Source organism: Cyprinodon tularosa, unplaced genomic scaffold (genome assembly GCF_016077235.1).
Source record: "Cyprinodon tularosa strain WSP-4 unplaced genomic scaffold, ASM1607723v1 ctg120, whole genome shotgun sequence".
NCBI lineage: Eukaryota > Metazoa > Chordata > Actinopteri > Cyprinodontiformes > Cyprinodontidae > Cyprinodon > Cyprinodon tularosa.
In genome coordinates, this window is record NW_024038004.1 from 3,598,331 (window position 1) to 3,610,066 (window position 11,736).

Sequence of the window (11,736 nt, forward strand, 5' to 3'; positions counted from 1 at the left end):
AATATGCATATGACATGATGAATTTTTTAAATACCAAAGCATTAAAAATCACTGAGATGGGTCATTGTTATATGAATAACAAAATGCTGCCACCAAACACATGAATCGATTACATTGATTACATACATTTTCTTTAAAGGATCTGACCAGGTGTTTTGGACAAATGCAAATGCAATGAAAAAAAAAGTCCTAAGATTGTAATCACTCATAAGAAAACATTTGTTTTGATTTATTTATCTCTATACCACATTCATGAATGAAGAGAGAAAAGCACTGTGGAAGAGTGTATAATGGTTGAATGAATTTTAAAGAACTTTGTGATCGTAACCAAAAAACAATGTCAAAGTAAATGGGTTGTAACATAAGTAGGAATGCAAGAATAAAAAAAGACATGTGCAACCAAAACCTGTCTTGAGAATCATTAAATGCAAACTTTTGTGCAAGGATGGTCAGCGGTTGTTAAAGGAATGGTCCGATCCGGTCATATTCCGAATTAAAACTTCTAAAAGTACTTTAAATATGAAACTATTACATACTGTCCAATAAATGATAAGTGTTAATTAATTAAGAGTAATTTTCGTTTGAATGTACTTTACTGGACACATCCATGTTTGTCAAAGAACACTACTGTCACCTACAAGTTTGAGACTGCATGGTTCGATATCGGCTGGTGAACAAGTCCCAATAATGTATCTGGTGTTTTTCACAATGCGCTATTATCCAAGTCATCTTGAAAACATTCTTCTTCGAAATGTTGGCTAAATATTACGTGTTTTTGTCTCTGGCCAGAAGTTAGATGGCAAATCCTCCCTCTTCCAGTGGGCAATCCAACAACAAGTTGGAGTGAGGTGTTACAATATTTGGGCAAAAATGGTCGGTCAAAAACAATGGCTCAGTGGTTGCGACGAAAATTATTAAATTTTTTTACTAATTGACGCTAAATTCATTAAGTCACCACGAATATATTAGCTTTTAGGTATAAATAATGATCCATTGATTATTCCTTGCTGACCGAACTTTTCCTTTATTGAAGCAAAGAAAGAGCAGAGAGTGATGAAAGCAAGAAACAATAGGTGGGAAAAATAACATGAAAATGAAGATTATCTTATTTCATACAGATGGCAGTCTGGATAGATGTCTGCTGGTGCAAAGTCAAGATAAGAAACAAGAAGACATTAAAAAGAAGCTCCAGCTGATCAATATCATAGTTGTATGGTCGGGGACGAAGATCAGAGGGTTCAAGCAGGATGATCAAACAGATGTAGGTCTGGATGGAGCTAATGAATTAAAAACATTCTTCTACAGATTCAGTTTAGGAACAATGTCTGTATCCTTCTCTCCTGCCCACAATCAGAAACCCCACCCTTTGACCCAAAGCTTCCCTATCATACCTCAAATATTTGAACTTTCACTTCCGTTATGCATGCATTCCCCTCTCTGTTACTGTTTTTAGCAAAATCTGTTTTCTTTGCCTACCCCTTCCACCTGTGTGTCTACAGAGGCCAGGTAAAGAGGCAACTGGAAAGACTGAATTAGAATAAGTCCCCAGGTCCAGATGGTGTGAGCCCCAGATTCCGGAAACCCTTTGCAGAGCAGCTTTGTAGGATCCTCCAGCCCCTTTAACCTTAAACTGACCTAGAAGATTGTTCCAGGGATGTGAAACACCTCCTGCTTTATTCCAGTACCAGAGGAAACTAAGCAGACAGTCCTTGACTCTAGGCCTGTTGCCCTGACATCCCACATTATGAAGGTCCAACCTGAGACTGCCAGTACAAAATAGACTATTGTCATTTGCAGAAATACTCATATGGATCTACTTTTGGGAAATAAACTCTCTGAGGTGTGAATCCAATAATCCAATTTGAGATGTGAATAAAACAAGGGAGATGGCAGGAGAGATGGGAATAGGCCAAACACTATTACCATCACCTGACATGAACTTTAGCTGGAGAAGTATAAATACCTCTGTGTTCACCTGTACAAAAAACGGAATGGAAACAGTAGATTTCACCTTTAAGGGAAGCTTATGCCCTTTGGTGCATACAGCAAAACGCTCCATCTCTTCTACAGGCCTGACCTCTTCTATCATCATTTATTAGGGTTGCTGCATCATTTATTGACTTAAAAAAGCTCCACCGCGGTTTTAGCCAGTGGCTTCTTGACACCTGCCATAAGGTAGACCATTTCAAGATAACTTTCCTGCCAGCAGTCATCAGCATCTACAAGTTGTTTAAAAAAAAAAAAAAAAAAAAACACAAAACAAAACCTTGACATGAGTTACAGCAAAATATAAATTACCTTTGGGATTTGAATGCTACAAATGTCTAAATTAAGGAAATATATTACACATGGTTTTGAGACTCTAGCTCCATGGTGAATGCATATTTTGCACAATAAAATGCTATGATTAGAATTATCTTAACAAGAGGAATTCAGGAAACTATTTGATTTTTTAAAATAGCTTAAGTTGGTTTAATATCGAAGGCTAAAGTTTTGTTTGAGAGACTCACATAAAACTGTGCTTGTCTTAGCCCATATATGGCAAGTCTTGTCATATAAAAAGTGAAAGTGGAAAAATTATATTTTGCACTTGGATTGAGACACACCTCAAACTGCCAACAGATCAGAGATTTTTACCACCAGATCACCCACAGGTAAGTGTTTATCCAAATCATTCTTGAAAATACAATTTTCTTATAGAAAAACTGTACCATGGTTTTGGTAAAGAAAATGTTAAGACTTTTTGGGTGTTTCCAATTATGCAAGGAGCCAGTGCTTTTTCTCTTCTATATTCATATAAAATATTTGACTCTTATATATTATACAGATTACTTTTAGATCTTCATGTTTATATAGGAATTATGGCTGTTTAATCACCGTCCAACAAAACTATAGCACAGTGGGAACATTTTGAAGTTCTTGGCTACATGATGTCATTATTCAGTAAGTCAAACTGAAAGTAAAAACAACATCTACTGCTTCATCCAAGGGAACTTTGAAAGCTCTGTAGTTGATTTTTAAATTTTAAATACATTGGCTCACAAACAGATATATAAGTGTATAAGTGCAGTCATATATTCAAGGACAGAGAGACAGAAAGACAGACAGACAGACAGACAGAGGCTCACTTTTCCTATTCTAACTAATCTAGAACAAAAATCAATAGGTAAACCCATCAGTCTTATGGTAGAGATAAACATAATAGATGCAACTACAGCAACTGTAGCTGAACACTGTCCAATTTCAGCTGAATACAAATGCATACCACACATTTCAGATTTTGATAGGTTAACATTTTTTTCCCCCTGAAATTTGTTTGCAACTTAGCAAAATGTGAAAAAGTTCAGAGAAGTATGAATAATTCATCAAGACATATATATTTGTTTTTATCTGGCAACTTTAATGGATGTAGAATTGTAAATCACATCTAAAATCACCCGATAAGCTGCAAGTGAGAACAAATGATTGAAAGTCTATTTTTATTATGTGTCTTTGTCCAGCCCATCCTCTATCATGCCTCCAGTCATATCCAGCCTGTCCAATCACCAGGAGAAACAGCTCATGTCTCTCTTCGGTCATGTCCGACTCCACCTTCTTTACAAAGCCACCATTCACGGTTTCACTGCTGCTGCCTTCCATGGCCACTGTGACAGACAGGGTCCAACTGTCATTGTGGCCTACAACGCTGCAGGGTTTGTCTTTGGGGCATACACATCCAAGGACTACACCCAGAGCGGCGCTGCTGTCATTGATGGAGAGGCTTCCCTTTACAGCATCAATGATGGGAGAAAAGAACCCCTGAGAGTTGGGGGTATCAGTGGGCAGCATGCTTTCACAGATGAAGGCTCTGGTCCAAATTATGGTGCCTTGGTTTTCTTGCATGAGGACAAGTCGGCCGTGCAGTCCAATCCAGGAAGTTGCTTCAACTTCAAACCAGAAGAGATGCATGGGACTGACTTAAAGCTGACAGAGTTTGAGGTGTATCGAGTTGAAGGTCTGTGAAAGAACCATAACCATTTAAAAAACAAGTGTCTCTAATAATACAACACATTGTTATTAACTTATATCTATTATTAAGTGTGTGAGTAGAAATAATAGTGTTTGTATACAATAAAGGTCAAGCTATCTTGGCATTATACATGGAGTCAAATCAGTGGTTTAATATGTTTATTTTCCGCAACTATAGGTCTAGATGTCCTGGAGAAGCCTTGGAGAAATATCCAGTGGACAGCTGAGTATGTGCGGTTCCAAGACCACTTTTTACATACAGATCCCATTCTGTGGTTTTCCAATGTTCTGAGGTCCTTGAGTAAAGAGAAAAACACAATAGCAGCTGAGTTAAAAACAGATCAATTGTCACAGGGAAGAGAAAATAACTTTGGAGTACTCCAAAAGTTGTTTTAGTTTTTACACTGTTTCACTGAGTGGTAGCCAGTAGCTGCCAGTGAAGTCAGGAGTAGCTTTTTTAAATCCCCGATAAGATATATTTTTATGATGTGTAGGAAAAAGCAACAACTGATGAAAAGCATCCAGAACTATCAGCCTGAAATCCAAACGGTGAATCAAGCCCGTGTGTTGCTGGTGGGCCCTGTTGGGGCCGGCAAATCAAGCTTTTTCAACTCCATCAACTCGGCATTTCGAGGCAACATGACGTGCCAAGCCATCACTGGTACAGCAGGAACTAGTGTGACCACGCAGGTACTAGATGCTCACTATTAGATTGTCCTCTGAGCTTCAAAAAAAAAAAAAAGAAATGTGCAGCATTATCAGTTAAATATAAATGCGTTGCACCACTTGCAACTTAACAAAGATGGTTGATAAATCATTTATTTTTATCCGGATTCCAATATCCATCATGCAACCTATTATTGTACTCTTCTTCCCTTTGTAGTATCGTGCCTACACTATTAAGGCAGGAAGACGTGGAGGAAATCTTCCACTGGTCCTCTGTGACACAATGGGCCTGGAGGAAAACCCTGAGTCTGGTTTGAACATTGATGATGTAGTCAGCATCTTCAAGGGACACATGATGGATCGCTACCAGGTCTTTAAATACATGCGTGCTTTGGTGTGACAATACGCTTGACTCTTATAATTTACTGCAATAATTTAAGTTATTTATTTGTTTGTTCACTATAGTTTAGTACCAGTTCATCAATCCTAGAGGATTCTCCAGGCTACAAGAAACACGTGAATCTGAGTGACAGGATTCATTGTGTGGCCTATGTGATCGATAGCTGCAAGGTGGCTCTTCTCAGCCAGAAAATGGTGGACAAGTTCTCTGCTATCCGGAAAAAAGCCAACCAGCTTGGTATGTGGGAATTTTCTATGGATACAAAAGATAACTGTGTGTCATAAGCTCAGAATGTAGGACTCATAATTTGAGGTGAGAAAGACAGTGGGAAAGTTCAAAGCATTTATTAAAGACAAACAGACGCATGGAGCTGTGGATCTTTGGATCATTGGCACTCTGGTTTGGGAGAAACACAGGTAAGTGACCATTGTAATCTGACAGAAGAGGATTATCCATGAGGGTCACTTAACTGGTTTAACAGTTCAGTACAACTTCTCGGAGTGAGACATTTTCCAGACGATGGGCTGCCAAACGAGATGTGGCGGGAGCTGCCCAAAGGGAGCCAGATGCTGCAAACCCAGTGAACAGGCTTCTGAGCAAGGTCAGGGAAACCGTTCAGAACAAGATGGCTCTGAGATCCAGGAGTCCGTAGCCCATCAGGGGTTCTGATCAGAACAGGAACAGGTAGATCCAGGGTTCCAGGAATCCACAGAGAGTTCTGGCAGATTCAGGGTTCCAAGAGATAGGCTCAGTAGTTGAGAGGCAGAACAAGACATGAGTTCAAGAAAACTATGGAATTTTAAACTTCCGTAGCTCCATCCACTGAGCCAAAACAGGATCAGGGCAGGATCAGTGGATAAGAGACAGGACATGATCAGGAAACACTAAGACAACATTAAAGACCCTCTTACACCACTGGCCTCCGAGAATGAGAGCATGAACTATGGAAATCAGCCATTATCTCCAACTCAAACTAACAAACAATGATCTGACCCCTATAGCTGGGCTGAGCGGTCTATAAAGCAGCAGGAACAGGTGGAAAAGATGAAGGACAATTAGTAATCAGGCAGAGTTAGGCAGGTGAGAGAAATGAGCAATTAGGTCAGCTATCAGGGCAGTGATCATGGTATTGCATTATATCATTTTTTTGATGTTTTACAGCACTAGTTGCTTGTTTTTTGGACAGTAGGCTGACAGGAAATGGGTTATGAGAGAGGGTGAGAGACAGGTGGCAAATGACCACAGGTCGAATTCCAACCTGGGTCGTCAGAGTCGAGGACTAAGGCCTCCGTACATGGGTCGCGCATGCTAACCACTGTGCCACCAGGTGTACTCATACCTTTTGAACCTTGGCACACATTTTCATGTTAGAACTGCAAATGTCAGTTTATTTTAATTAGATGCCATGTGAATGACAACACGTCTGTCTGTGAAGTGCAGACATGTAAAGTAAAGATATGACTGGAGAAGATATTGAAAATGAACTTTTTTTAAAGTTTAACTTACACATAGGTTGAATACATGTACTGATTACAATCTCTTGATTTTGTTTTCTGAAAGGCATCCCCCAGGTTTTGTTGATGACCAAAGTGGATGAAGCCTGTCCGCTTGTGGCAAAAGACATAAGCAATGTGTATCACAGCGTTTACATCCAGAAGAAGGTTGACACCTTGAACAGAAATTCACGACTACAATGAAGCTTCTTGCAATTTCAATTAAATCTATAAATGTTGTCTCAACTTTTCAGGCCCGGCAGTTAAGTGAGTCCTTGGGTATCCCCTTGTCCTATGTTATGCCAGTGAAAAACTACAGCGAAGAGCTGGAACTGGATCAGAACACCGACATACTGCTGTTTATGGCCTTGGAGCAAATGCTTAACTATGCAGACAGCTATTTTGAAAACCAGATCGTAGAAGATCGGCCTGAAAACAGCAGGCCAGAGCTCTACAGATCCAGTGATCATCCTCGCCAATTTTTGACAGAACGTGATGATCCTAAAGTTGTATAAAAAGTATTGGTATTTCTAAGAGTTACAGTATTGTGCAAATGTTAGGATCACTCATGCTCTTATTGACGCTGGAGGTTTCTCCTGGACACGATAAAGGGTATTGCTGCAAAGGCAATCTAACTTGGCTGACTTTGAATACTTTAATCAGTTTGTATTGTGATCTGAGTTTTTTAGTATGATTAGATTATATAAAATTAATATGTTCACACTTTTTTGGTCTAATAATTTGTGTAATATAAAAAGAAATATACTAATCAAACTTAAATTCTCTATTTAAATTTACTAAAGACAAAATGTCTTCCATTGCAGCAACGTGATAAGACATACAGAAGCATTATGAAACACTTGCATAATACTGTATCATAATGAAATAATCCATCAGGTTTCTTTAAAGCTGTCCTTCGAGAACATCCCAACCCCCAAACCATACTAGCACACCTGGTTGATTTCTATTAGATTTTTTCTTAAACACAAAGTTTTGCATTACATTTATTTCAAGTATCAGGGAATGCTCTAACCATCCCTTTAATTAAATGCTTATTAATTGTTCATCAACCTGCAAGAATATTACAGAGCTTTGGATTTTCTGTCTTTAAAATGTCAGTTGCATTAAGATTTAACTGAACTTATTTAAAAAAAATAAGTTTGATTTGTTTTTTGTTTTTTTTTTACTTCTTTTGCTTTTCAAATAAAACTGTTGAAGTACAATGATTAATTCTTTTGGCAAAAATGTTTGGATTAATGATGCTATGTCTTTCCTACATTGTGCTATTTTAAAAAAGGAGATGATTGTTTTTTCTTTGGTTATTATTATCAAATCACACATATGCCCTCTTTTATGATTGACTACCAAGTAATATTCTTATCAGCTATAATAAAGTTAATGATTCTTTAATTTTAACCTTACGGAAATCAATCTATCTAATGAATTTTTACGTGGTTAAAAGTGAACTGTTTAGAATGATTCGAAACTAACAATAACAATTTGAGCAAATAAAAAAAAAAAATCTTACTGAAATATTTTATATAAAAGAAAACTGCTGCTGCTTAGAAATGGATTGGGAGTTTCTCTTGGTCAACCAGCAGGTGTCAGCCACACTTCCATAAGAAATTCTGTTATAGAAGATATTAAAGTTATTAGAAGATTTTAAAGTGTTCAGCTGGACATAAAAAAAAGAAATATGGATTGTTTCTACTTATTATTACCTCGGGTTGTGATCACATGCATTTGTGCGCTGTACCAAATCCGGACCCTGTCAGAGTGACACAGCAAACTGATTTTTATTTTCCATAATCAATAAGTCACTTAAACAGCAAAAAATAAAACAGCAGTCCGCATGACAGAACAAAGACGTGGGTTTTCAACTGAGCCAATAGCAGAAGTGGAGTAGTTTCGGTGCCGCCCTCCTCTGATCCCTCCTATAAGATGCTTTTCCAACCTTGCCAACCACAAACGCTGCGTCGCAAACGCGTCTGGAGAGATCTAACAACTCTTGGGACTTAAAACCACCAGACTGTTGTCACGCTTTGAAGAAGCTGGGATTATATTTCTGATCTGCAAATATGGTTCCTGAGGAAAGTGTCGCCTCCTTCGAGAACAGGTCAGATACTTGGTTTTGTCTGTGCCTTCTGCAGGGACGTCCTGTTCTGGACAGGAATGTCTTACGTCCTTTGACCCTGTAGTTACCTGAGACTCTGCTGCAAGACAGAGCTGCAGATTCTGTGAAAATGAAAGCATAAGCATGAGTGCTGCAATGAAGTACATATATTTCACTTTATTATTGCAGACATTATACTCATGCATGCTGCACAAATGTTTTACTGCACAGCATGCACGATAAAATGAATCATATGTTGTAATTGTACTATCCGTTTATGTCCTCTCAGTGCTTTAATTTAACTTTTTCATAAGTTTTCTCTAAGCATTTTAATGGCTACATTTTTTATTTGGTTTCCTTCTGTGTGTAAAAGACTGGTTCTCTCTCTTAATCTTCAGGATGCAGTCTGCAAGCTTGGCACTGGAGGAGTTGCTTTTAACTGCCCAGAAACAGCACTGCCTCACCATTGGCATCTATGAATCAGCAAAGCTGCTCAATGCGTGAGTAGAAACCATTAATTATGGCTTATCAGATGGATCTGCTCCTCTCACGTTCCAGAGGGTGACAAAGCTTCAAACATGCAAGTGTTGTTTTTGTGTCTTTCCCCCCTAAAATTTCTCTTTGTTGTTCTAGAGATCCAGACAGTGTGGTCCTGTGCGTCCTAGCAGCTGATGATGAAGAGGACGTGGCACTGCAGATCCACTTCACGTTGCTGCAGTCTTTTTGCTGTGACAGTGGCATCAATATCCTGCGGGTCTCTGGGGTTCAAAGACTGTGGCAGCTTCTGGGAGGCGTGGATGCGAACCAAAACCAAGAGGAGAGCGGAGACCTGCACTGCATGCTGGTCACGGTGGGTTTATTACAACAAATTATGGGCTGTACAAGGTTCTCAAAGTTTGCCCTGCATTTTAAAATTACTCCACCTTTATAATTCAATTCAATTTAAAAGAACATATGGTGAAGAATTAGCATGAAGCCCCCCAATTGACTTTTACAGTTGAAGGAATGTTCCCTTTTTTGATTTGATACTGTTTTGTTTTACATCCATTCAGTTTGATCAATTCATTTTAAATATTGTTGGGCAGTTTAATTGGTATATTCTACACAACCTACCTCCCACGAGAATCTAATGCCAGCATGTGCTTTCGACAAAAATTCACTATCTTTTCACTGTGTTTTTCTCCTCTGTGAATATTTCTTACTGTCTGCAGACCAGATCTGTCTTTAATATATGACCATGTTTGAAAATCTTTTTTGTTCTTTTCATGCAGAATCTTCAAGTAGATCACTACAGACTGCAAGAAGTTGGGATGTACTGCCAAGAGAGCCGACGCCTCGACCAGTGGGTTCCTGAGCTGGTTCTGCAGGAACGTTGAAGGGTCTTTCCTGAGGAAACCTGGAGTTTCTGGATTAAACTCCTAAAAGGAACAAAGGATATTGATGCTTGTAAAGCAATAGGCTTGAGTGGACTTGCTCTCAGTGAGAAAACTGATAGTAGCAGGGACCTAAAAGGTTCTCCGGGTCGCTCTAAAACAGTTGGACATTTCTGCAGAAGATATAAAAACAGAGGAGTGGATTAAATTATCATCTCTAAACAGAAACTCTCTTATTTACCTATTTGGGCTTCTGTTTGGACAGTCTCAGTGCTCAAGGACTAGTTTATTGACTGTAACTTTTCCACACCCAGTACATACCTGGAAGATTTGTATGTTTACTATCTGGACTGACATGTTGTAATAGTGAAAGCTACTGTATAGCCAACATTCCTGAGTGTTCAGAGTAGGGAGAGTCTCCAGATAGAAGGGTTGAGTATGAAAGTGTGGTATGCATACACAATGTCTTTAGAAAAGGCTGGGTGTGCGTTTTTTGCTGAGCAGCTGAACCTGTGGAAGAGTGATCGCTATGGAAACTGAAACTGTACTGAAAGAAGACAGAGGATTTGGCCGGCTTTACAGAACCAACAAACTGAAAAAAAAAACAAGGTCTCCAGACCTGATGCTTTGGGTCTGAATTCAAATCTCAGGAGGATACAGATAATCTGTATTTCTGATAAAGACTGTAACATGATGTGCCTTTTCTAATGTGCCTATTTTCTAAAAAGATGAAATGTTTTGTTAATTTATTATTTGTATAATTTGTTCGGGTGTATTTTTGTGCAATAAGTCAATAAATTATTGGAATCATCAAGAGTACTTCTACTCAGATTTCAAAAGGAAAGTCAAGTGTGCATCATGGAACTGGCTGAGTTGTGTTTACACTGGCATTGAAGTAATGGAAAAAATGCACGCACAGTTGGGTCAAAGTCTTTGTTGACAACCTTTTCTTTTGTGTGAACGTAAGTCAGACAGAATGACACCAGGGTGGAGACTGAAACTACGTTGAAAGAAACAGGCAAAGCCAGCTGATGCAGACTTACTGTCCCTACAGGAAATTGTAAAAGCCTCCTGTCAAACCCTCAGTTTTCTCTCATTATTCTTGTTTTGTTACATATTTTTAACCTTCCTGCAATTCAATGCTGCATGCATGGAAGCACGGAAAACTGTCACTACAGTAAATGCCCTCTGCTCTACTCCCTGCCTTTTTCTTCACCCTCACATGTCTGCCCAACGCTCGGCCAGAAGGGGAACACCCAGGCACATGTAACAGACGTTTGTTTACACTCTGCTACTGAGACACGTAACAGGTGATGGGCTGAGTTCCAATTGGCTGTGATTCACCCACACCCCAAACCTCATTCCCCACAAATCAGACTGATCAGGAGGAAGCATGATTTAAAATTTAAAAGAAGCTTTCATTGTTGAACCACAGATTTGAAAAGCTTAGATGAGACCTAGAAGCCTATGTAAAGATCTAGTGGAAGCTTTTTCCTTGCTAAATTTTGCACATTAAAATTTCATCTCTGCTCTGCACACAGTGTACTTGTTAATCTGGTGGATTTTTGTCTTCAAGTGGTTTATTAATTTATGCAGTCTGCAGGAAAGAAAAAAAAACTATTCTGCTTAGACACATAGACACACAAAAATAAAACTTGATGGGCTGGATGCATGTGTAATCAG

At 38.8% G+C, this 11,736-nt stretch overlaps 2 protein-coding genes across 2 annotated transcripts; both read left to right on the top strand.

The window, feature by feature from the left end:
* Window positions 1-987: 987 nt before the first annotated feature.
* Window positions 988-7,708, top strand: LOC119775810 (interferon-induced protein 44-like). The gene is made up of 8 exons (XM_038273899.1): window positions 988-1,261; window positions 3,501-3,994; window positions 4,187-4,235; window positions 4,503-4,698; window positions 4,892-5,044; window positions 5,140-5,311; window positions 6,635-6,735; window positions 6,822-7,708. The coding sequence occupies exons 1-8, from the start codon at window positions 1,248-1,250 to the stop codon at window positions 7,080-7,082; spliced, it is 1,440 nt and encodes a 479-aa protein (XP_038129827.1). The 5' UTR covers window positions 988-1,247; the 3' UTR covers window positions 7,083-7,708.
* An 801-nt stretch (window positions 7,709-8,509) lies between these two features.
* LOC119775820 (growth arrest and DNA damage-inducible protein GADD45 beta-like) lies at window positions 8,510-10,902 on the top strand. The gene is made up of 4 exons (XM_038273909.1): window positions 8,510-8,683; window positions 9,079-9,180; window positions 9,314-9,530; window positions 9,952-10,902. The coding sequence occupies exons 1-4, from the start codon at window positions 8,646-8,648 to the stop codon at window positions 10,054-10,056; spliced, it is 462 nt and encodes a 153-aa protein (XP_038129837.1). The 5' UTR covers window positions 8,510-8,645; the 3' UTR covers window positions 10,057-10,902.
* The last annotated feature ends 834 nt before the right edge of the window (window positions 10,903-11,736 follow it).

Bases quoted from the DNA above. Each gene is read 5' to 3' on its own strand.
- LOC119775810 (XM_038273899.1), top strand. The intron at 3,995-4,186 runs GTCTGTGAAAGA...CCGCAACTATAG, and splicing joins TGAGGTGTATCGAGTTGAAG to GTCTAGATGTCCTGGAGAAG. The intron at 6,736-6,821 runs GTTGACACCTTG...TCAACTTTTCAG, and splicing joins GCGTTTACATCCAGAAGAAG to GCCCGGCAGTTAAGTGAGTC.
- LOC119775820 (XM_038273909.1), top strand. From the start codon at position 8,646: ATGGTTCCTGAGGAAAGTGTCGCCTCCTTCGAGAACAG. The intron at 8,684-9,078 runs GTCAGATACTTG...CTTAATCTTCAG, and splicing joins GTCGCCTCCTTCGAGAACAG to GATGCAGTCTGCAAGCTTGG. The intron at 9,531-9,951 runs GTGGGTTTATTA...CTTTTCATGCAG, and splicing joins TGCACTGCATGCTGGTCACG to AATCTTCAAGTAGATCACTA.